General features: G+C 45.1%; 2 protein-coding genes across 3 annotated transcripts in view; one reads left to right on the top strand and one right to left on the bottom strand.

Moving 5' to 3' along the window:
* DOCK1 (dedicator of cytokinesis 1) overlaps positions 1–25,799 on the top strand; it is a 518,791-nt gene that overhangs the window by 444,339 nt on the left and 48,653 nt on the right. For both annotated transcript variants that reach the window (XM_061183775.1, XM_061183829.1), the window contains exons 36-39: positions 2,449–2,489; positions 3,962–4,052; positions 8,189–8,308; positions 25,224–25,313. In XM_061183775.1, coding sequence (XP_061039758.1) covers positions 2,449–2,489; positions 3,962–4,052; positions 8,189–8,308; positions 25,224–25,313 — 342 coding nt within the window. The remainder of the gene's footprint in view (positions 1–2,448; positions 2,490–3,961; positions 4,053–8,188; positions 8,309–25,223; positions 25,314–25,799) is intronic.
* LOC133092628 (ubiquitin-conjugating enzyme E2 D3) lies at positions 8,407–9,818 on the bottom strand. Its single transcript, XM_061192136.1, has one exon. It carries the CDS (start codon positions 9,661–9,663, stop codon positions 9,220–9,222), a length of 444 nt encoding a protein of 147 aa, XP_061048119.1. The 5' UTR covers positions 9,664–9,818; the 3' UTR covers positions 8,407–9,219.

The raw sequence follows: 25,799 nt of genomic DNA, 5'->3' as shown, positions 1-25,799 counted from the left end.
TGATACCCAAGAATGGTAGAATCATTGTTTTACAGACATAAGTTAGGTCCTTCATGGCCCCTTTACAGGCTAATTAAGGTGGTTCCAACTAGAATTCTAAAAATCTTAGGATGTGTCTTAGTTATGAAGGAGTACAAAATTGAAATACAGTGAAAATGCTTGCGCTCTGAAAGATCAACGCATAGCGCTGGACTGGAATTGGGGACCTAGTCCCAACAGGGTTGCTTGGACAGATGTCAGCCCTGGTGCGGAGAGGACCATGGGGGGTGGGAGGCTGCCCGCAGAGCCCAGAAGTGGGGCACCGAGCAGTGTGAACTTCTACATAAAGAAAGAAAAAGTTTTATAAAGAAATTGGGATTTGAGATGAACTTCCTTCAGTTCTAGGGAGGTTTTGAAGTCCTAGGCAGGGAACAGAACGCAGAGCAGGCAGGATATAGAAGACACTTCCATATCTCGGAGAGAGGGAGGAAAGTCGCATGATATCCCCGTTGTGAAATTGTAGAAGAGAATGATCAAAAGCTTAGGAAAGGATTAAAAATAGGAGTGCAGAAGAGGGTGGTGTGAAATCGTAGCGTGTAAATACTGGTGAGTTGGAAGTGAAGGGCTCATCCTCTGCCTTTGATGTAGGTTCCCTTTGTTACATCGCTCCGAGCCGTCAGCTGAAAATATCCTCATTACCCAGACACAGCACACGAACCAGAGGACACGCAAATCTCAGGTGCTGCAAAATGTGAAAATCTCAGTGCGTCTTTCTAAACGCGCCCCGCTTACTCTGCATTTGTTTATGATTTCTTTTCGGAGAGGTCAGCTGTGGAAGCAGTGTCTTTCTTTGGCTAATGAAATGAGACAGGCTGTTTCATCTTCTTGGGTAATTGCATGCCTTTATGATGGTGCTATTCACTGGTAATCTCAGGCCCCCATTCTAGAGTTCTAACATTGTGTGCAGGTGCTAAATTTCACATTGAAAGTGGCAATGGTGTTTCCATACCTTAGGCCTTGTTAGGTGACTGTTCTGCACCTTTCTGGTGCCTCGTGAACGATAAAGGTTTTAGAGTGTTTATAGAGATTTCACATTAAGAAATGTAATTGTAATAGAAATATTTATGCCCATCCTGAAAATAGTGTACAGTATGTAGAATTAGCCCATTGTTGATAATTTGCTAACTAACCTTGCTCTATCAATGCCGTACACGAGGTGTTTCTTAAGCAGCAACCAGTTTTCTTACTGTGTTTTGGAAGGTCTGTCTAGAACAGCGCTTTCCGATAGAAATTTCTTGGTAATGGAGATGCTCTGTATCTACACTGTTCAAGACAGTAGCACTGGCTCCATACAGCTATTGAGCACTCAAAAGTGTGTGGCAAGTGCAACTGAGGAAGTGAATTTTTAACTTCATTCAATTTTAATTAAATTGACTTTCTATTTGAATACATGTGGCTCGAGGCTACTGTGTTGGACATCAGGTCTATAATGCCACGTTGCCTTCTTGTGGCTCTTGGTAAGTGAGGCTAGACCCAGCATGCTTTCAATCATGTTGATGATGCTTATTCCAAAATTTTTTTTTCGCTTCTAATGAGATTACAACGGTTAAGAATGGTGAAGATATCATATCTTTGGGTAATCCTTTGTTTTAACTGAAAACAGGTGACTTTCAAATGACAGAAGTAGATTTAAGCCATCACAGCGTTTATTTCATTTTTTAATTTTTAAAAACTTGTTGCCAAGCATGTTTTTATTTTCCTTTTTGTTTTACTGAAATAGAGTTGATTTACAATGCTGTGTTAGTTTCAGGCATACAGCAAAGTGATTCAGGTCTATATATATCTGAATATATAGATTCTTTTCCATTATAGGTTATGACAAGATATTGAGTATAGTTCCCTGTGCTATACAGTAGGTTCTTGTTGGCTGTCTATTTAGATGTGATATATATACACAATGGAATATTACTCGGCCATAAAAAAGAATGAAATAATGCCATTTGCAGCAACATGGATGGACCTAGTTATTATCATACTAAGTGAAGTAAGTCAGATGGAGAAAGACAGATATGTGATATCGTTTATATGTAAAATCTAAAAAAATGATACAAATGAACTTATTTACAAAACAGAAATAGACTCACAGATTTAGAAAACAAACTTATGGTTACCAAAGGGGAAGTGGGGGGCAGGGATAAAATAGGAGTTTGGGATTAACATATACACACTACACTGTTTAAAGTATAGGAAGTTTATTCATTAGAATCACCCCCCCAACCAAAAAAAAAAAAAAATGAAGAGCAGTGTAAGGTGTTTTTGCATTTTATGTGAATTTATGGTTCATATCCAAAGATCTGGGTCCATTTGGCTGTGTTTGACACAGGCTGAAGAACTGTGGATTTTTAATGCGTATGTGACACCTTTTATAGAACAGGTTTCTTAAAACAGTGTTGTTTTTTGATTTTTCAGAATTTCTACAAAGAGATTGAAAGAGAAGAAATGTATATAAGGTATGTGAGCATCTGGCTCGTCTGCACCCTCGACCTGTTTATGATAATTGCTGTTTGTCAAGTCCATGCTAAAAAGTGTTTTATAGCCACAGGGGTTGATCTTGTAGGAAATCGTGAAGGCTAGAGTTTGAAATTGGTGGAGCTCCCAGAAGTATCATCAGGCCTGGTGCAGTTTGTCCGTGCTGATGCGGAGGTTTGGGGTGGGGGGCATCCTTAGCCAGCTCAGAAGAAAAGTATTATTTCACAGGGGTTTTGTTCCTCTTGACCGACCTTTATGGCCCTTTAGAAAAAAGGCACTGCCACAGATTTTATTGTTTCACAGTAAGCCGTATGATCAAATGAGAAGTCCAGTCTTAACTTTATCAGAAATAAGGCAATATTATAAATTTTCAGTCTATTCTTACCTGGGTACCAAATTCTCAAGTTTCGTATTTTCTTCTGGATTTTTCTCCTTCACTTGCCTTTTTCTCTAGGTTGGTGGGCTATGATTGGTACCCTCTCCTTCTTGGTCACTCTTAAGGGCCAGTGTCAAATTTTAGTAAGATTACCACTTATGAGACCAGAATAATTATATAATCCATGTGGCATTAGAGTTTAATGATAGATTAGTTACATTAAGCATTATTTTCTTTCTTTTTTTGTTAAGTCTCTAGTGTATTTATTTGTATAAAGAGTAAACAAAAACATGATTTTCTAACTTTTGCTTTCTAAGACTTTTTAACTTTGTCCTTTAAAAACAGTACCATGTGAATATAATAAACCTTGAGGAAACAATCAGTTTCTTTTATCCAAAGTGTAGGCTGTGGTGGGAGGGAGGGAGATGCAAGAGGGAAGAAATATGGGGATATATGTATATGTATAACATATGTATATGTTATAAAGCAGAAAGTAACACACCATTGTAAAGCAATTATACTCCAATAAAGATGTTAAAAAAAAAAAGTGTATACAAAAAAAAAAGATGTAGGTTGCTTTATATTAGAAAAGCAACCTTTATTTCTTTATGGCAGAGGAATTCTTTTGATCACGTTCGCTGTGATTGTTGGAGCTCTTTATTCTTATGGATTTGTATTTTATGGATTTTGTGTGTGTGTATATTTGGACTCAATAGAAATGTAAGAAATCACAATCAAACATTGTGTACTCTCACTTCAATTGTATGAAGAAAACTCTGGAAAAGATGAGAAAGAATGAGAAACCTTGAAGTATAATTCCACCTCCTTGTGCCGTCTTCAGTTTTGTCCTGAAAAGAGAGGACTTAAATTTTAAAAATATATCTATTGTGTATTACTCTGGTTGGTTTTTCTTAGTGCTTTGTGTACCAGAAGCTTCCAAGGCATTATGCATTGTGAAGATTGTAAAAAGAAAGTATAGAGATGATTTACTGTTGAAGGTAGAATTTAGCTCTTGCAGTTCTCAACACAAATTATTTGGTGATGCTTTAAGAATGTACCTATGTTTTATCGTCTCAGGTATTTGTACAAGCTCTGTGACCTGCACAAAGAATGTGATAACTACACTGAAGCAGCCTATACCTTGCTTCTCCATGCGAAGCTTCTGAAGGTAGTAAAAATTACCATATACTTTCATGATCCTGTCGTTATAAATTATAAGATCATTTAACATTTGATTTTTCCATGACAAATTTCAGTAAACCTAGAACTTAAGATTTAATGGATGTTGACTCAATGCAGTGACATAAACGAAGATAATTAAGAAGTACTTTGATTATAGATTTGGCTCTCCTGAATGCAAATTGGGCAAGATGTCAGAGCAAGTTATCACTGAGCATCTTAAACACCCATCATTGGTCTGCCAGCAGTGAGTTAGAGATTCTGTGATTCTTTATTCCTGCCAACAGGACCCAGTAATGCCGGAGGGCCACCTCAATAAGAAGGAACTTCTGTGGTACAATAGCTAAGAGAGAGGATGAGCCCACCTCTCATTTTATCGAAGAGTGTAGGGACCAGATCATGAATTTTCTCTCCGTGCATTCTAAGCGGCTCCATTGAGATCTCCTGTTGGTCCATCAGTTCATGTTGGACTTCCTGCCTGACTCTCCTGGGGGATGTTACCCCTCAGCATAGGTCTGGCATGACAGCTTTCAGCTCTCAGTGTCCTTTTGTTATTCAGATAGCTTTGGACATTGCATGCTCTCCCCGTATCCATCTTCAGCCCAGTCGGTCATACAGAGTGGACCCACAGTAAATAACTGGGTGGTTGTTTGTACTGATGGATGGCAAGATGGATGTGTGGGTGGATGGATGGATGGATTCATGGATGGATGGATGTGTGGATGGATGTGTGGGTGGATGGATGGATGTGTGGTTGGATGGATGTGTGGTTGGATGGATGTGTGGGTGGATGGATGTGTGGGTGGATGGATGGATGGATTCATGGATGGATGGATGTGTTGATGGATGGATGGATGGATGTGTGGGTGGATGGATGGATGTGTGGGTGGATGGATGGATGTGTGGGTGGATGGATGGATGTGTGGATGGATGGATGGATGGATGTGTGGGTGGATGGACGGATGTGTGGGTGTATGGATGTGTGGGTAGGTAGGTGGATAGATGAGGGAATTCTTTACAACTTCTAGTTTTATACTTCAAAACTTTAGCAAGTCACTAGATCATCTTTCCCATTACACCCTCATAAAAAATTGAAAAATTATAAACTAGGTAAAGAGGAACAGCTATGAGAGTTAGAACTGAGTTGAGTGTCCCTACATAAAGATTGCTCATTCAAGGGATCCTGTGTCTAAACTCAAGCCAGCCCCCCACCACGTACCAAAAACTGAATGAAAGGAAACCAGATGAGATTACATTAAAAATGAGCATTAAGCAGTGTCTGCTGGGTGATGAGAGGACTAAGGAGGGTGCTGTGTTAGGCGGTGAAACCCCAGCAAGAATCTTCCAGCCCTTCGCCCAGTCCTGAACTCTCCAGTAGCTTGTGTGATATGCATACTTATAAGCTGCTTTAGGGACACTGGAGTGTGGAGATTTACCTTTGCCTGAAAACAAGAGTCCTTATAAAGAAAACACAGTGAGACTCGTTTCAATCTGAATGCCTCATCCATAGTCATCCATGGTACCCCTTTGGCTTTGCACCATATAAAGCTCTCCTAAGGACTGTCATTTATGAAGATAGAGATATCAGTTGGGGCGTCTCACACCAGCCATCCCACTTTGAATTCTAATAGCTTTCATTAGTTAGAAACCCAAATTTTATAAATTTTTTTTAAATTTATTTATTTATTTTTGCTGTGTTGGGTCTTCGTTTCTGTGCGAGGGCTTTCTCTAGTTGCGGCAAGCGGGGGCCACTCTTCATCGCGGTGCGCGGGCCTCTCACTGTCGCGGCCTCTCGTTGCGGAGCACAGGCTGCAGACACGCGGGCTCAGTAGCTGTGGCTCACGGGCCCAGTTGCTCTGCGGCATGTGGGATCCTCCCAGACCAGGGCTCGAACCCGTGTCCCCTGCATTGGCAGGCAGATTCTCAACCACTGCGCCACCAGGGAAACCCAGAAACCCAAATTTTAGTAACAAGGTGATTTTGAAACTACGAAGATATTTCTTTTACACCAGGGAAATTAAAATGGGCTTGACAAGCTGCTTGGTCACCCTTAGTCTCTCTCATAGTACATAAACTTTTCTACGGGCGTGTGAATGGAAAGTAGATATATGTGTATGAAGTATCATTTGTTTAATCATTGCACTTATTGAGCGCAGACGGGTTTGTCACAAACAGTACAAGGATGTTTCACAACCCAAATCAATCGGCCCAATTGCATTATTATTTCCACTGGGGTTTTGAATTTTCCAGTTAGATGCCACATAATCGCTCTCCATATCTTTTACATCATTACATTTTGCAGTTTGTCCTAAATATGTTTTGATATTGCAGTAAATGTGAATTCATGCTGGTTAATCAACGTACTAAAGAACGTTACTTGTATCTTTATGAAAATTCTTCACCATGATTGATATATTCTTGTTCATTAAGTAAAAATCCTCAAATAGGGTCTTCTTTTTTTGATCAAGGCTATTTTGTCAAAAAAACAAGGGCAATAAAAACATCAGCCTTTCGCCTAGCAATCAAGTTATTTCAACTCATTGTTTCAGTGGAAGGTATAAAGGAGTTTTGCTTCTCCATTCAATATTTTTTTAGGTGATTTTAAACTCCAAGGAAGTTATTTGGCATCCAAACTTTCTTATTCTTATTTATCTTATTGTAGTTACATTTCAGAATCATGTAAAATTTTACTTTTACCCTTCATAAAAGTAGAAATCTGGCCATGTGGTGAAAATGCCACAATTAATTGAGTTTGTAAACTCTCAGTTATGGTTGGGCTACGCACTTCTCATTTGAAGGTGAAAGAATTTGCAGCAGCGTAAAGGTTTCTCATTCTTACTTGACACTCCAGGTGCTGGAGAGCCCATCTGGCCCCATGGCCCTTTCACCCTGTTCTTTGGAGCCCTGAGGTCCGACACGGAGTGCTCCAGAGCCCCTCTGGCTTCGGGAAGGTGGGAGGGGGTGTGTGCTGTGAGAGCCCGCCCCTTAGGGAGTCTTGCACTTTTGCAGGCCTGTCCCTTGGGGCCTTTGCCCTCTGCCCCAGTGGTTCCTGTCCATTTGTCATGACCCCTAAAATGTGGCACCACAGCTGGTCCCATTGCTCCAGATGCGGCCTGGCCAGCCCTGAGTCCAGTGGGGACCCCCCCACCCCCGTGTGGTCCAGGCAGCCTGCAAGTCTGCTGCTTTCTTGGTAGCATCCTCACTGTCCTATCTTAAAACAGGGTCAAGACCCACCTCCTGAGTCCAACTGATGCGTGAGCCCATCCTGATTCTTTCCTCCAAGGAGCCTCCCCAGACCCCCTCGTCCTGCCTCCCGCCCTTAAATTGCCCATGAAATCTTTTCTGCAGAGTTATTATATACCACTGTGCTCTAATTTGTAATAGCACTCTCTCTGGAGCAGGCATCTTCTGACTCATCTTTGACCTGGTGCCTTGCACATAGTAGGTCCCCATCAAATATTGAAGTTTATTGAACCCTATATTTAGTGCCGTTGATTTCTTGAGCATAAGTTTAGGAGTTTAGGTGTCAAATGAGCTTGCCTCACTTTGATGCATCCTTCTTTCATCCCATAAGTCCACTGTCACGTCCACAAACGCTGGCCAAGCCCTGCCTTTGCGACAGGCAATGTGCCTAGAGCTGAAGATCCCAAGACACCTCCCTGTCTGTAAGGAGCTTTCTTTACGACCTGTAAGTGGAATCCATGTGCCTTCTGCTGTTGATTAAAATGTTGAGCAGCACAGGACTGAGGCCACCGCCCAGGGATGCCCCACTTGAGGCAGCCACAGATCACCCGGTTCCTCATTCATCTGGAAGGTTCCAAGGCATCATGGGCAAGCTGACAGTTCTGTGCTGTCCAGAACCTGCTGGGTTTCTCTTCTGTGTGAATCTAGACCCAGCTTTGCCTTTCTCTTTCTTTCACTCGTCTTGAGGCCTCTGCACAGAGGTTCTGCCCTCAATTCCAGACCCGACAGCCTGATGGCAGCAGCTCCAACGATCCCCGGAATCATGGCCCGAGTGCCCACACCGAATTCAGGGCTTACTGTGCATTCTGACCTGACGGTAGGGAAACGGTCGCCCTGGCCGTGCCCTCACCTGGCACCGCTCACGCTTTGCTTTTGCCTCAGTGGTCGGAGGACGTGTGCGCGGCCCATCTCACCCAGCGGGACGGGTACCAGGCGACAACACAGGGACAGCTGAAAGAGCGGCTCTACCAGGAAATCATCCACTACTTCGACAAAGGCAAGGTAAAAAAAAAATGCAGTTTTTCCGGTGTTTTCATCTTTGTGTGCACCTTCTTGCAGCGTTGTAAACACACTTTTTTTTTTTTTTTTTTTTTTGGTTTATGCAACTTTATTGAAGAAAAATAAATCAATTACTAGCAGAGCTATTAGTTGATCACTCATCCATTGACAACTTGCATCATTTATTCAGTGCTATATTAAACAGTGTATTGGAAGATAGATTAACTAATAGCTCCAAGCCTCCTAACAATTTAAATGAAAATTACAAAATGTTTGAGACCCTATTTTGGAATACAAAGGGTGTTTGACTTCCAATTTCCATTCTCTGTAGAACAAGAACAGGTCATTCCTTTATTGACATGCATAAAATACATCACATTTTCTGTTCTGCTGATGCTATAAATTCAATACCAATTCTCCAGCCACATCAGTTATGAGCATAAAGTATATCATGTAACCTCAAATCTCTAACAGTGGAAGGCTTAAACAAGAATGGATGCTGTTAGAATAATGCTGCTTCCTTTGATGTGACAACTCAGCATCCATCTCCCTCCCCCTCTGATGATTCTTCAGCATGTTAGAGCAGTGAGGAATGGTTTTAGTCTCATAACCAAGTTAGAGTGAAGACATTGGCCACATAATACACATGCTCCATTTTTTAAAAAATTCTGAATCTTGGGCAACTGTTCTCTTGTAACTACTTTACAGTTTCTAAAAGCAGTTATTGTCCAAAGCTGGAAGAGCTTAAGTCTTCTCAGATGAGCATGTGAATGAATGGAGGGAGGTAAACAAAAAATAAAATTAAAAAAGATGAGGTCTGATAGGGGAGCAGCCGGATAAGAAAATCAAAAAAGGAACAGTAATTTAAAGTTTATTCCAGCTATAATGCAGGTTATTCTGACTTTAAGGTAGCATCACATGGCATACTTCTGAGTCCATTCCCGAGATATTCTGTTGTACTTATCTCTGTCTGTTTTATAGATCCGTGCAATCTCTGGCACTAGGGGGTCATCTGGGTTTGGATCACATAGCAGTGAACAAATGGATAAAAGAACTTTAGAAATAGTTAAAGCAGGAGACCACTGTGATCTTAGAATATCGAGACAAATGCTGCCATTACTGTTAATATTTGGATGATAAATTCTTGTTGTAAATGCAACCTTAGGTGGTTTGAAGGGGTAGTCTGTAGGAAAATGAATTGTCAAAAAGAATACACCGCCTTGATATGGGCTGTCATTAGGTCCCATAATTGTGGCTTGCCAATGAAACATATCATCCCCAACTGGACCTGCAGAACACTGTGCTGGAGGGTCACGGGCCAAATCACTAAGTTCCTTATTAATCCGTTTCAGCGCCATAGTCTGTGCTTTTCGTCTGGCTCTTCACTATCTCGGTGTGTGTTCAAAGTTCCGGCCAAAACTCTTGATTATCCCGGCGGCTGGGAAGGATTGTCTCTTGGTCTCACACCGGCTCTGCCAGACACAGGCGCCTTCTTACTAAACAGATCGGAGGTTGGACTCTAAACACACTTTTTAACACATGGTGTTTGTGGTACCAGAAATTTGTTACAGGTTGTATATCTGAAGGTTTTATGCATGGCCCTCCCGCTGGCACTTCTAAGTAGAAATCCTACCAAAAAAACAAAAACTCAGTCACCCTTTTGTAGATGCTCTGCTGAAAGTTAGGACTGAAAAGCGCAAGTATTTTCATAGTCCTTGCCAGAGAGAACCCAGGCTGGGACGCTGATTTGGGGGAATTTCTGGCTACGCTGGAGCTAATGCTTTCCTTTGACAGTTTGCGTTTTTCTGTTGTCAACAAAATGTTAACCCCACGGCAAGACCAATATCGCTCATGTTGGTGGCCTCTCCATTAACTGGCTCAAACAAAATTATTTAATCTGTTGACTTCTACTAAAAGGAAACCTGCCATCATTTTAATCAGCCAGTAATAGACCTCATCACTGTAGTTCATGTGATTCAGATAAATAGTAACTATTAAAAAAAAAGGGGCTCCTTCAGTTAAGAAGTTTTTAAAATCTGCCACCAAAGTGACTTCGAAGCTCATTCTGTGCCTACATCAGGATTCTTAACTCATCTCAGTTATCAGCCTTTTTTTTTTTGTTTTTTTTTTAACCTTGAGAAGAGTGAACAGAGAATTCCACGACGGTACCTGTATTCGTTTCTTAGGGCTGCGGTAACATAGGCCTACCCACTGGGCAGGAATCTGTTCTCTCACGGTTCTGGAGGCTATAAAACCAAAGTCAGCGTGTCGGCAGGGCCGTGCTCTCTGAGAGAGAATGATTCAGGGGGAGAATCTGCTTCCTGCCTCTCTCTTAGTGTCTGGTGATGCCGGCAGCCCTTGGCTTGTGGACACATCACTGCAGTTCCTGCCTCCGTATTCGTGTGGCTTTTTCCCTGTGTGTCACTGTGTCCAAATCGTCCTCTTCTAAGAGCACCGGTTATTGGATTTAGGGCCCACGCCATCCAGTGTGACCTCATCTTAACTTGATTATGCCCAAAGACCCTGTTTCCAAATAAGGTCACATTCACAGATACCAAGGGTTAGGACTTCAACATATCTTTTGGGGGGGACCCAGTTCTACCCCCAGCAGCACCCATATCAGGAAAGGATGATGGCTGACCCTTTTTGTGGCTGTTGACATAAACCGAACCCTTTTGAAAAGATCGTGTGTGTTTTATTTATTCCCTGGGGTCCTTGACATGGGACAAAAATCAAAATATTCAGAATAGCATGAGGATTGGCCAGAGGCCACTTAGAAATGGTCTATGAATTACACCTGGTCCTATAGTGAAACAGAATATATTTCTTCATAGAAATGAGATGGTTTCACAATTAAGGCCAATTGCTAAAATTTTATTAGCTTAGCCAGGGGAATTCCGTTTCTCCACAAACTGCTAAAAAAGTGGATCCATTCCTTCCCCCGATGGCTTTCTGGCTTATTATGTTTTTGAGAAGGGTAATCAGGTGTTATGGAAGGGGCAGAACAGGAGGTGGGACCCCAGAGAGGCCCAGGAAGCCTGAGGGCCAGAGGTCGTTGGGGCTGAAAGAGTGTGTGCCTTTGCTGATAGCCATTCTGGGTTCTCACGTCCTCTGACAGCACTGGCCCCGAGATCCCTCCAGCCACGTCTCAGCTCTCCTCCCCGCCTCGCTCCTTATATTCTGGCCACACCACCCCCTCTGGGTCCTCACCCACACCAGCCCTTCCTGCCTCTGCCTGGCAGGCCTCTTCTGCTCCTGCCCTCGGCTCATTTGTCCTCATCCAGCTTAATGTCACCTCTGCTCCGATGCCCACAATGTCCTCTTCTTTTCCTGTATAGCACTTACCACAACTTGCAACAGTAGATTTGCACGTGTATTCCTTTAGCGAGTCTCCCATAGGCCATGAGCTCTGTGAAGATAGAGGCCGCACACGTGTAATCCCTCACAACACATGTAACTCTCAGACAGAGCCGGGCACGTAACACAGGGGCGTTCGTTAGATGAACAAAGAAATCAGTGAAAGAATGCACAAACAAATGAGTGAATACTCAGCATTTAAGGGTGATTTCGGACACATGAGAGGTGCTCATGGACAGCAGGACAGCTGGCCTTCAATAAATAATAAATTGAGGAACCAAGTGGGTTTGGTTTGGTTTTTAGCCAAAGTCGCCTCATACGGAGGGAAAAAAATGAACATGTTCAGTTTAGAACAGTGGTTCTCAACCGGGACCCTTTCACGTTATCATGCCTGGGGGTGTGGATGTGACTGGCATCAAGTGGGTCAAGGTCAGGGATACTGCTCAACGTCCTACAAGGCAGACGGCCCTCACCACACAGAGCTATCCAGCCCAGAATGTCAGTAGTGGCCAGGTTGAGAAATCCTGGTTTTGAAAAAAAAGCGAATTCAAGTGATAAAGCATTACAGACAAAAAGAGAAAGGGGCTGAAGGAATGTTCTCACATGTTTCTGTGTTTTGGAGGAGCCAGAAAGATGGCTCTGGTAAAGTGAGCACTTAGCTCACCTGGAGTCAAGAATGTTCAACTTGATTGAACTTGTTAATCAAAACTGAGGAGAATTGTCTTCACGGCAGCTGTTAGAGGCGTACTGGCAAAAGAGACTGAAAAGCCATTTTTGAATGCCCATAACTTCTCCACGAGAACATTAAAAAGAAACAGAAGTTCATGCATCTTTCTGAGGCTAACGTGAGGGTGAGGGAGAAAATTTCATCAAACGAAATTTCAAGTACCTGGATGATGAGCCGCAAAGCAAAAAAAAAAAAAAAATCGTTTTGACATCAACGAGCATTAAATTTCCTGGGGAAAAAGTAACAGAAGGAAGTAAGTATCCATCTTCTGTATGAGCTGGGATGGGCTCGAATCTGCTGGGGTTGCAACCTCTCACTGTCTCAGTGGTGCTACGCAACCCAGATTGATTTCTCACTCATGCTGCCAGTCCGTCCTCACTTCTGGGGACCCAGGTGAGCGGAGGTCCCAACGCAAAGGAATGCAGCCTCAGAGGGACAGCAAGTCACTGCCCGGCCCCTACACACTTGGCCCAGAAATGACACATGCGTTTGTGCTCGTGTCATTGACTAAAGCAGATCACGCGGCCACAACGAGCTTCAGTGGATGGGGAAGTGCCCGGAAGGGAAGGCAATGTACGTAGCGCCTACATCTACCAGGTAAACCAGGTAAACTACCAGGACGTTTAATCGGACAAGTGAGGCGCGGTTCTAACCTAGGGCTCTCAAGACACGTGGAAATTACCTAAGTATATGTATGTTCTAAAAAGGTAATATTCCCTCTCATCCCCCAGTTGCACAGCTTCCCACAACTGGACATGCGAGAATAGAGCTATCTCCAGAAACTGGTGCTGGGCCAGCTCCTCCGTAGTTGAATTTCTTTCTTCCTCGGGTTAGGGAGGGGTTGGGAACGACGTGACCGGGCTGGGCAGTGCAGGGGCAGTAGCACCTGAGAACTGGTTCCAGCTCCCTGTGGCCAGGACGCCCGAAGTCTCAGCAGGTGGGGAGTCGGGGCGGCAGGATGTCACAGCAGAAAGTAAGTTTGCCTCTTCCTGCCAGATTTAGAATCACATTCATTTAGGAAACAAGACCGAGACATGGTCTTGTTATACCTGCCAGGTGTGGGTATATGCGGTGATTTGAGAAAGAACATCCTTCCTGCCTTCTCTGGAATAAGACAATGGCTGAGGTCGTTGCTGCAGATTCAGAACTTCACGTTGGGAAGGACTAGATGCACACATTTCTGTACTCCGTGCCCAGACTGAAGTTTTGTTTTTTGGTTTTTTTAATTGAAATATAGTTGATTTACAGTGTTGTGTTAGTTACAGGTGTACAGCAAAGTGATTCAGTTATATATATATATATGTATGTATGTATATATATTCTTTTTCAGATTCTCTTCCATTATAGGTTATTATAAGATACTGAGTAGAGTTTCCTGTACTATACAGTGGGTCCTTGTTGGTTATCTATTTAATATATAGTAGTGTGTACACGTTAATCCCAAACTCCTAATTTATTCCCCCCCGCTTCCCCTTTGGTAACCATAAGTTTGTTTTCTATGTCTGTGAGTCTATTTCTGTTTTGTAAATAAGTTTATTTGTATCATTTTCATAGATTCCACATACAAGTGATATCATATGATATCTGTCTTTGTCTGGCTTACTTCACTTAGTATATCATCTCTAGGTCCATCCATGTTGCTGCAAATGGCATTATTTCATTCTTTTTTTTGGCTGAGTGCTACTCCATTGTGTTTATATACCACCTCTCCTTTATCCATACTCCTCTGTCGATTCTTGGGGAAAAAAATATCTTGAAATGGGTGATAGTTGGCAAGTGATTCAGCCCATGGGAACTTGAAGGAAGGCCGCTCACTGTGGGGTCCTCTGGGTAGAGGTGCCCAGGGAGCCAGCCCTCTGGGGGGCTCCGACCTGAGCTGTCTGCTACAAGAGTTACAGGACCCATGCAGCCACGAGCACCTGAAACATGGCCAGTCCAAACTGAGACGCACCATCAGCGTACAGCAGCACTGGATTTCTAAGGCTCAGCGTGAACAAGAGACTGTTGTTACGAGCTGAATTGTGTCCACCAGAAATTCATGTGTTGGTGCCCTAACCCGAGTACCTCGGAAGGTGACTATTTGGAGATAGGGCCTGATCCAATATGACTGAACTCCATATAAGAAGAGGAGATTAGGACAAAGACACACACTGAGCAAGGACTAGGTGAGGACACAGGGTGGGAATTTGTCTCACAGGCCAAGGAGAGAGGCCTCAGAGGAAAGCATCCTTCTGACAACTCGGCCTTGGCTTCTCGCCTCCAGAACTGTAAGGAAATAAATTTGTTTAAGGCATCCAATCTTTGGAACTTTGTTAATGGCAGCCTGTCAAACATCTCATTAATTTTGTGTTATTGATTACATTTGAAAGAATACTTCAGGTATAGTAAATATTACTAAAATTAATTCCACTTTTTTTTAAGAGTTTGCTCATTTTTGAAGCTTTTTTCTTTTTTTTTAATAAATTTATTTATTTTTGGCTGCGTTGGGTCTTCGTTGCTGTGCGCGGGCTTTCTCTAGTTGCTGCGAGCGGGGGCTACTCTTCATTGCGGTGCGCGGGCTTCTCATTGCGGTGGCTTCTCTTGTTGCGGAGCACGGGCTCTAGGTGTTTGGGCTTCGGTAGTCGTGGCACGCGGGCTCAGTAGTTGTGGCTCGCGGGCTCTAGAGCGCAGGCTCAGTAGTTGTGGCACGCGGGCTTATTAGTTGCTCTGTGGTATGTGGGATCCTCCCAGACCAGGGATCGAACCCGAGTCCCCTGCATTGGCAGGCGGATTCTTAACCACTGCGCCACCAGGTCCCTAATTCCACTTTTTAAATTGTGGCTATTAGAAAAATTGTACATGTATCTTGACTGATGGTTCCACTGGAGAGTGCAGCTCTGAGCCAAAGACTTTGCTTTTGTTGAGAACGGTATCTGCTAGCACATCCATCCACAGGCTGCTGGTAAATCGAAGCTTTACTGCATGTCCTTTGGGGTCATCACAGGCAGCGGCATCGCTACGTGCTTGTTGGGATATATTCCTTACACTAAATGAATATTTTGAAAAACTGAAATAAATCTAAGAGAATTAGGAAATGGGAACCAAAGCCAGGAGATAATAGAATGTACATCAGCATGACAAGGGGAAGCATGATCACAAGCACCAAAATTGGGTTTTTTTTTTCTTGTGACCCAGTGTCATTTCTGTAATTTGAAATAAGTGTCCAGAGTATGGTTGTTCTTAGCATTAGGGGATTTGGAGGGACGGGCATGTGAGGGGCTCTTTTATGAACAGAAGATCCTCTGAAGGAAATACAGACAAGGCACATGGTAGGGAGGGAAGGAAAGAGTAGAAACAGAGGCAGTTATGAAGATAAACCATAAGAAATCAGGAAGAAGCAACATAGCTTTGTTGGAGCAAGATGGAGTTTTCTGGTACTGAATGTATTTTATTTTTAAAATTTAGAATTCTGCCTCTCAGTTGTTTTCTTCTGTGCTTTGACCAAAGTCTATTGTAATCTTATTGTTGGTTTCCCAAGCTCTTAAGGATGAGCCACGTTTTCTCACTGTGATTTGTGTGTCCGCGTGCCTTCGGGGATGAGTGTCACCGACCGACTGGCTCTAAGGTCTGCACCGTCTTGGCCGGGTTCTGCCTGGGACGCTGCTGAACGGTGTGGGTCTCGGAGCAGACGTCAGCTCATCCGGCGTGTTTTCCCCGTGAGCTCTCAGCCTCCCTGGGCTCCCAGTCCAAGATGCGTCACCCACATCCATCCCTGCCATTCTGCTCCCCGGGCCACCATTCTGGGCTCTAACAAAGTGGCCACGGCATCATAGCTTGAATCGCTCCAAGGATGCCCAAACCTCAGGGTCCCCCAACCTCCTCTACAGGCAGATCCAGGCTTCTACCTGGCAGGTGAGGCCCCTTACAGCAGGGCTCTGCCCTTGTATCTACCCTCTCGTCACCCACAGCGTCTTGCCTCTTTCTGAATATGCTTGTTGATTCCCAGCCCCGGGACCTTCTGTGGTCTCCCCCGGATGGGGAACGGCCCCTTCTCACCTGCCATCTCCTGTGGTGACTCCTTCCCACCTCCTCCGCATGCTTCCATGCTGTCTCCACCTTGGAGCCTTTCCTGCCCCCCATGCAGAAAGAGTCCTGTCTCTGGGCTCTCCCTGCCCTGTCCAGGAGCTATTTCTATGTATCCTGTATCCCCTCCTTTGAGTATCTCACACTTTAATGGTCCCCTGAGTCCCCTGGGGATCTTGTTAAAATGCAGATTCTGGGAACTTCCTTGCAGTCCAGTGGTTAAGACTCTGCGCTTCCACTACAGGGACGCAGGTTTGATCCCCGGTCGGGGAGCTAAGATCCCACGTGCTACATGGTTCGGCCAAAGAAAAAAAAAAAAAAAATGCAGATTCTGATTCACTAGGTTTTGGGAGGGGCCTGAGGCTCTGCATTTCTATGCAGCTCCCAGTAATGGCAATGCAGCTGGGCCAGGGTCCACCCCTGGGTCACCAGGTCCTGCTTTGACTGGAGCTCCTTGGGGACAGGGCAGGCTGTGTCTGACACTTCTGTTTGTCCCTCTTCGGGAGCCCTGTGCTGCACACAGACTGGGTATTCAGTCACTTTTTTTAAGTAGACTATTTTTTAATAGCAGTTTTTAGGTTCACAGCAAAATTGAGCAGCAGATGGGGAGAGTTCCCATGTACCCCTGCCCCCCCTCCCCCGACATGTGCAGCCTCTCCCACTGTTAACAGTGTCATTTTTATTGAATTAAGCACATTCTGGCCAATGCTTGAGCAAACACTGGAAAAGGCCGCCATCACTCAGACATTCCACAGAGTTCCTAACATGGGGCTTATTTGTCTCGCGTGTGTGGTCTGGCCTCCTGGCGCAGACTCTGAGCCCCAGAAACGTCTGAAGGGCATGCCCCCCTGCCCCCCACTCCTGCCCGGCAGCCCCCTGGGGCAGATCCCTCTCCTCATTCCAGAGGTGCCGGTCTTGGGACTGCCTTTTCCGCAGGCTCGTTTCCCAAGCCTGATGCTGACTTGGCTTACGTTCTGCCTTCATTGCAGAAGTTGTGGATGGAATAAAGACAGATTCTTCCAAGACCCGGGCCGGCTTGTCCTGCCTGGACTCCCGTACGTCTGCTAGAAATAAGTCCTCGGTCAGAATGATTGCAGGGGTGGATCAAGTGAACGGGCAGGGATGGTCATGCGGGGAGGGCCGTCTGGCATCGGCCACAGGCTCTGACTTCACTGCTGACTCAAGGTCCATCCCAGGTCCATGTTCTAAATGTTCTCCTGCAGTGCATGAGTATTTAAATCACAGGAGTTTCTTGGGTTTGATTTTACACGTGTTTCATTTTAGGGGAAAAAAATTGCAATTTTGGTTTAAAACCATATATTTGGGTAATGGGCCTTAATACTACAGTTGGACTTGAAGACCAGTGATGGCTGAGGACCACACAATTGTAAAATGGACTCTACCCGGTACCTGAGCCTGGCAAAAGTATGACTCAGTTATAGCGCCAGTGATACAGGCCGTCACCTTATGTGATTAAGGAAATCTTCACTATGTCCTTAATAGGTGGAAACTTTACACATCCTAGAGCTAATTTTCACTGTTTTAAATGTATGCAGCTACTCAGGGGAAGTAGGGACTTACAGAACCCAAGGCAGATTTGTGTCCTGGAGACCGTGAGCGCAGGCCCTTAAAGGAGCGGGTTCCCACCCCATCCCTTGGATGCCAGCACCTGCAGGGACAACCCAGGGCACCCGCCAGAGACTGGGGTCAGACTGTATTAAAAGTCTGTCTACCTTTGTGCTCTGAAAGCAGCACCGCTGAATGGATTTTCTGCTCCTTCATAGTGGACACTCCGGTTTTTGAATTATGTTCTGTTATCTTTCTGTATTTCTTCTTCACAAAAATCATTCTTTTATTTTTGCTTTTCCACCATTTAAAAAAGTTTTGAATGTCTTTCAGCCCAGCTTTTGGTCTTTTCATCTGTTTCTTTCTCTCCAAAAAACGTCATTTCCATCTGTTTCCCTTTTCATTCTTTTGCACTTCTTCCTTCCTGGGCTAATAATTACTCCTTGCTCCTTTTCCTTTCTCTTTTTACCACCTGTTTTTGCATCTCCGGAAAGCCTGCTCTCGGGTTTTATCGTGGCAGTCGAGCGTTCTGTCCTGAAGATGCTCTGAATTGTCTGTCTTATTGTGTTTGGTTGAGGCCTAGTAATTTTCAATAAAGCCCTTAGTTCAAGCACTGCACTGAAAATTACCAGGCTTCTCTATGGAGGGTGTGTCTAAAATAGAAGCCCTGCTCTCAGGAAAATGTAGTCAGAGTGAGGGAGCCAGTATTAACCAACATTAACCACTTCGAAAGCCATGAAGCAGCCTGGCAGCGTCAGCAAAGGGGGCACATAGCCGACAGCCCATGTGATGTATGAAGCTCTGGGATTCTTTTCAGCTGGAGCTCTGTCTTCTTTTCCCTTAAAATAACCTCGCCTTGACGAAGTTTGCACTTTGCCTTGTGCCCAAGTCAAAAGAGGAGGCATCTTGCCTCATCTCGTGAATTAAAAATAGGGGTTTGGAAGCAAGTTTCCACTTTTGATGAAATGGTTGGATTTCTTTTCTAAGTATTGGGGGTGACATTTTCTCATCCTCTGAGTTTCCTTTTAAAAACACAGTTGTCATTGAGAGGAATTACAGGTGCGAGCATCATATCACCCTCTTCTTGGTTTGTTCTCAGCATTTCCAAAATTTTTGAAAATCCTGATATATGCCAGAATCTGTTCAATTAGCAAGAATTTGGCTGGAGTGCTCAGAGATCATGTGTTAATTATGATTCGCCCCCAAAAAAGAACGATTTACGATCAGAGCATGAGAAAATCAAGGTTTAGAGTCGGTAACAACCCTGCTGCCCCACGCCCCGCCCTGCAGGACCCCTCACACGTGTTTCCACCACCCAGCCTCCTGGGTGCCAGGTGCCACCTGCACCCATGAATTACGGGGTGCAGGGGGGCGGGAGGACAAAGGCCTGCCTCGAGGCGTGAGCAGGTAAATACCAAAACCCTCCTCTGGTCTGTTGCACTGGTGGGCGCTGAGTCAACCTACCTAACAGGTACGGGAATGATTCCCTCTTCTGAGGAGAAAGGGGAGACTTCCTTGTCCCCGAGAAGGTGACATGTAAACTGGGTCTTGAAGAATGAGACAAAGCTCGCCAGATGATGGCTGGGAGGGCAGGGATTCCAAAGAAGAATGGGAATCACACTGGTCAAGGCCAGGACTCCCGAAGACATCTCACTTTTCTGGAGAAGCCGAGAAGTCTGTCTCTCGGGGGGGCGAGGAAGGGGTCCTGGGAGACACAGATGCAGAGAACTTGGGAGCCAGTCTGTCCATGGCCTTGTGTGTCTCCTGAAGATTTGACTTACCCCATAAGGCACAAGAGCCAATGAGATTTTATGAACATAGGCAAGGATGCCTTTATTTTCCTCTTTTCAGGGAGTGATTTTGGCTACAAGGTGGCAGAAGCCCTGAGGGTGGAGGGCTGGAGCTGTGGTCCGAGCCTGACATGTGGTGGCCCAGGGAAAGGTGGTGGCAGCAGGGATGAGGAGAGGCAGGTGACAGCTCCAGAGACTTGAAGTCAGCTGATCACACAGTGTCTCTCAAATGGGGTCAATGTCAGATGTGTGAACGCCCAGCGGAGCCGGGTACCAGGGTGGCTCAGACGCCGGGAGCAAAACAAGCCTCACGCGGCCGCAGAGCTGGCAGGGAAGTGACTTCCGATCCGTCCAGGGAGATTTTACTTCCTTCCAAGCAGTTCGAGCAGCTCTGAGTGATTAGGCTCCATTCCTTCACGTGTGAATTCTTTTTCAAAGTAATTGATTTTCCAGCTAGTGATACCCAGGCTGTGTGGCGCAGCTTTGGCCCCGTCACACCCTCGTCCACGGGTCTGCATCTGTCCCTCCTGTCCCGGGGACAGCCCTCCGTGATCATGTCCAAGGCCGCTCTTCCCCCTCTGAGCCCGGGATCCCCCTCCCCATCCAGGACATCACTCTGGCCTGTCCGCCGTCTCCCTGACAAGCAGCACTGTTTTCCTCTCCACTGGCTGATACACACTCGCCTACAACCATGCCATTAGTTCTCCCATCTTTAAAAAAATTCTCTCTCGTTCTGACTCCCCTCTCCAGCTACTGCCTGTTTCTCTTCTTTCTCCAGTTCTCCTTCAAGAGCTGTGTGTACCCCTCCTGTTCCTCCTCTGTTCTCCCTGAACCCACCCCCATCACAGGTGCCCAATAATTATCTACAGAATGAGGGGGTGAGTGACAGGATGTGTCCCTTCTCCTTCCAATCAAACCACCGAGCAAAAGGCAACTGTGTCTTTCGCTGTCTGGCTTAGGCTTTCTAAGGGCTTGCAGAACTACAGATGTCCTGGCTTAAAGAAAAAGGAAAAAAATCCCTTTTTTTAGGGGAAAAAAAAAAAAAAAAAAGTTATGCTTTCTCCATTTTTACCCCGGGGCATTAAAACTGAGCAAACCGTTTTCCATTTGGACTAATAAAGAATTGCTGTGGGGAAAAAAGGAACATGATTTCAATGGTCAGTAATTCTTGAGTACTTGACTGCACCACAAGGCAGGATTCGTCTTCGAGTCGGTGTAAGAACCTTTCCAGCAAGGCTTCCTAAGTCCAGCCCAAGTCCCAGATCCCACTGGGTTTCCTGCCCTACCAGAGGGCAACCAGCCCATCTGACCCCCTTTCTCGGGCACTGGCTTTGTCATGCGTGCGCTCAGAGAGAGGGTGGTGTCGTTACTGCACGGTTGGGCGGCTTTGGTGCAGAGCACAGAGCAAATGCTCCATTGCAGGGGCTGGGAGAGCGGGGCCTGACTCACTCTCAGAAATGTCTTCAGAAAGTGTCCAGCTTTTGCTGAGATTAGTGGAGATCAGCTGAGAACCGCAGGAGGACCCAGGATGCAGCTGGGCTCCGGGAGAGATGGGGAGGCCTAGAGAGAGTGGAGGTGCCCATAAGGAGTCTCCATTCTGTAAGAAGAGGTTGCAGCAATGCTGGGACTGGCTGGGTCCCCTCTCGGCTGGACCACACCCCTTGGAGTCGCCATCCAGACTTATGACACACATCTTTCCTGGGGACTCCAGCCCCTCATCCTCAAGGGACTGGAAAGAGATTCTCACTCACGTCATTCCTTCAGTGAAGCACTCACTGGCCAGGGCATAAGGCTAGTTCTGGGCCACATGGGTCCCCTCCAGAGCTGAGGGCCCTCAAACAGTGCTCTGGAATCTTCCACAGCATTGGCTCTTCATTTCCTGTGCAGGGCACTGGAAATTTAGAGGGTGATTGAATATGACTCTTTTCCCAACAACTGCCTGGAAAGCCAGATGAATTTTAGAATGACTGCAATAAGAGCATCCCATAAAACGTCTTCACTGGTGAGGGACTTCGAGCTAGTTAGCAGGTTAAACCGCAGTTGCACACCAACATCCTGGTGAGTCATCACTGGCCTGAATTATTTGTAAAGGGTGCTTGTCCAGGCTGCCATCTTGGTTTTCATCTGCTGCCTCCCTGATCCCGTTAGATCAATGTTGTCATTCTACCCGACCGGCCACTCGTCAACCTCACAGTTCTCCGTAGGAAAGCAATCGCTGATATGTGCTGTGCAGCCACTTCAGTCTTGGAACTAACGAAGGAATTTCATCAGAAAAAAATTTAAAAGTTTTCTGTTCATGACACTTGCAGAAATGGGACTTCCTGGAACCGAGAGGTTCAGAAAGAAAAGGTGATCATCGCAAGAGAATGTGGCTGAGATCATCTGATAAAAAGAGGAGGCGGGAAGAGTGTGCTCCGTGTTGCAAGTAAACGAACAAGGCCAAGGATGCTGTAAAATGGACTAAGGATTTCAAATCAGAAAGTAAAGCGGAGCGTTGCTAGGGTGCTTTTTCATTTGGGACTGTGGTAAACCTCATCTGCCTACTGCATGTCTAAGAATGGAGCCAGGGTAGGACGTTCAATCACACAGATTAAAGCGATTCTTCCACCGAGATAATCTAAATCTCGATCATATTGAATTTGTTTTCTCTCTGGCACAGAGATATTTTCCAAGGTATTCACACGGGAAATATGAGCATCCCACACTCTGTAGAGCCCTAGCCAATTAAAAGTAGATGAAAATCTCCTTAATGCAGAATCCTTTAAAACATTCCGGGGTGAGGGGGGTGGAGAGGGGAATGTATGTTTATAGAAAATCTGATACAGAACACAACTGTGTAACCTCTGGATGAGTTGGATAAAATATTTATTCAAGACATATTTCTTTTAAAAACAATTACTTTTGATAGGTTAAAGCATCTCATCTGTCATTTGGGATAAAAACAGATTAAGCAGTGAATTAGAAGCCCTAAGATTCTAGGCAGCTAAGAGAGTGGTGTATTAGCTTGCGGAAAACTAAAGAAAAATCAATTGGATGAATGAGAACTACAACTAAAGGTAATGATTTCTTTGAAATGGAAATGTACTAAGGGAGGAATTGGTCACTGGAGCTTAAAAGAAACATTCCGAGTGGAGAAGCTCCCTCTTCCGAGAAATGTGAGCTTGGGCTCTGGCAAAGGACCTGAGCTAGCTGCAGCAACGGATGAATATATTCAAAGGATGCAAAGCTTCAGCAGGATGAAGGAGACAGGTAGGGGTTCTTGGGAAGAGAAGTGTGTGGTTCTAGGAAGAGCATCTCAGCCACTTTCTCTCTTCCCTGGCTGCTGGTCCTAACTCTGAAATCTTTTTCTACTCTGGGCTTATTTTTAAGATGTCTTTCAAAGTATTAAAATGCAATTTCGGAATAGCTTTTTCTCGTCAAAAATAGCAGACGGTTTTTTTAAGTAGCAGCTGTGTAAAGAGTATTTTAAGTCTATTGGGTGATTCAGTAATAAGTAAGGTCTTTGATAGTGTGGTTCTACTAAGAAAAGGCAAAGACTGGCAGGCAGGTGAGGGTTCAGTGCCAAGGGTATGCCACGTATGGGACCCGGCTCCCTGTGGTCTCAGTGAGAGCCTGGAGTTAGGGACTAGCTTAGCATCCTTTAAAACCCATTCCAGGAGGAGGGGGTGTGGGGCAGCTGGAAGTGCGGGCACATGGTCATTGTTATGGGCTGAATGTTTGCATCCCTCCAAAATTCATATGTTAAAACCCTAACCACCATGTGATGATATTTGGAAGTGAGGCTTTGGGAAGGTAATTATGTTTATATTGGGTCATGATTAGGGTGGGGGCCCCCCATGATGGGATTAGTGCCCTTATAAGAAGAGGAAGAGAAAGATCTCTCCTAAGGCCATGTGAGCACACAGTAAGAAGGTGCCTGTCTACGAGTCAGGAGGAGAACGCTTACCAAGAACTGAATCTGCCTACACCTTGATCTTGGACTTCCCAGCCTCCAGAACTGTGAGAAGGAAATACCTGTTGGGTGGGATTTTGTTATAGCACCTCCAACTAAGTCATCGAGAGCAAGAACTTCAGAAAAAGACCAAGCAGGGCCGAGTACACCCCACTGTGTGCCCTTGGGCAGGTAACTTACCTGTCTGATCCCCAACTTCCTTATCTGCCAAACAGGTGTAATAAAGATACCCCACCTGACAAGGCGAAGGACTTTAACAAGACAATGCAGGTGGCATCTCGCTGGAAGTAGAATAAGCTTGCAGTCACTGCCCTAACAGTGCTACCACCTTGTGGGGATGGTTCCAGCGGAGAAGTGGGCGATTCGTGTCTGGGGACCCAGTATGTGGGGTGGTGTGACACTTTCCTGATTCTAAGTCAACAACCTTCATTTCTGTTTGAGAAACATTGTTGAGCAGGGGGGGACCCAGTATGTGGGGTGGTGTGGCACTTTCCTGATTCTAAGTCAACAACCTTCATTTCTGTTTGAGAAACATTGTTGAGCAGGTTCTGGGCTCCATACGGTCCAGAGGTTTTGATGATGCTCAGGCCCTGCCCTCAAGGGGCTTATAGTCCCTGAGGAGGAATGACAAAGGAACGTTCCACTTTCAGTACATTACCCAAAGTTTTTTTAGTAGGGGAACCCTGGGTCTTGTAGGAGCACAGAGGAAGAGTGTGGGTGGCACCCAGGAAGGCTTTCTGGAGGAGTTAGTTCCTCCATATTTTCTCAAGTAAACCACTGTATTTTATTTTTCCCAAGGAAAATAAGGGAAATTCAGGCCTACCACATGTATCAATAAATTAATCCACATGTGTCAAAAGTTTATCAGCATTTTAATAAATGTTACCTGATTGGGAAACCCGCTTTTAAACCATTACCATAAAAAATTCTCCCTTTCCAAACGATGGCAGATTTTACATCCTGACGGTATCTGCAAACATAACACGAACTTCTTGCAAAGCCTTAATTTAGAGTTGAAGTAGATCCTTGTTTTTCTGACCACTGACACATAGAGCTTATTAAATGGGATGGTTTGGGGAAGTAGCAAAATCAGGCCTGTGGTTTCTACGCAAACGCTCCTCTCAACCTCGCCCTGTGGTTTCCTTTCTGAGCTCCACGGCTGCTCCGACAGACGGGCGTCAGCGGCCAGCAGCAGGCGAGGCAGGACTGGCGGGCCGACTGCTCCGACCGGCGGCAGTGGCCAGCATGATTGATGAGCCAGTAGCTGACCGGTTTGGTCAACTGGTGCCCGAGCCAAAGGCCATGAGCCTCTAGAAAATATCTGTATTTTTCCAATGCTTTCAGATTAAGCGAGTGTGTTTCCAGCTTGTTTCATCATGAACGGTTGTGTTGCAGCATTACTCTTTGACCGCACGATTCAGGTTTGAGTTTCTCTTTCCCTTGTTTCTTTCTTTTCCCTCACAGATGTGGGAAGAGGCCATCGCCCTGGGCAAGGAACTGGCTGAACAGTATGAAAACGAGATATTTGATTATGAACAACTTAGCGAATTGCTGGTAGGTCTTTCTTTCTCTTTAAATGAACATGCAGTCTCAGCTTGTTCTTCTGGAATTTTTCTTTTCCTTTGAACGTTGGGATTCTCCTTCATTTTGTCCAGGAGGACACTTGATTTATTTGCTGGTTGATTCTGGCCCACGAGTATTCACTTTTTATTCCCCAGTGAGCTTTTGTAACCAAACTCTAAGACGCCTCTGAACGACTTATATGCGAACAACTGCTGAGTCTAGGTGTACGTTGGTCTTGATGGCCCAAAGGTCTCCAGGAGTCTCCACTCGTTTAAAACTGTGAGCCTGTCTACAAGAGGGGGACGGATGGAGGCTAGCCCAGACCTTTCTCCTGACACAGAAGCTATCGGTTTCTAACTACTGCTTTCTCTGCTGTATCATTTTTGTATTCAGCAGATCGACTTATGATGTTGTGATGTGTATCATGAATGCGGAACAGAATTCTGCCCTTTTAAATTCTCTTGTAATGTATCCCAT

Source organism: Eubalaena glacialis, chromosome 1 (assembly GCF_028564815.1).
Source record: "Eubalaena glacialis isolate mEubGla1 chromosome 1, mEubGla1.1.hap2.+ XY, whole genome shotgun sequence".
In the NCBI taxonomy this organism is placed as follows: Eukaryota; Metazoa; Chordata; class Mammalia; order Artiodactyla; family Balaenidae; genus Eubalaena; species Eubalaena glacialis.
Note: the sequence above shows the minus strand (reverse complement) of the source record. Positions and strands in the feature narration are given on the sequence as shown.

Excerpts from the sequence above, each read along its gene's own strand:
- LOC133092628 (XM_061192136.1), bottom strand. The coding sequence starts at position 9,663 with ATGGCGCTGAAACGGATTAATAAGGAACTTAGTGATTTGGCCCGTGAC.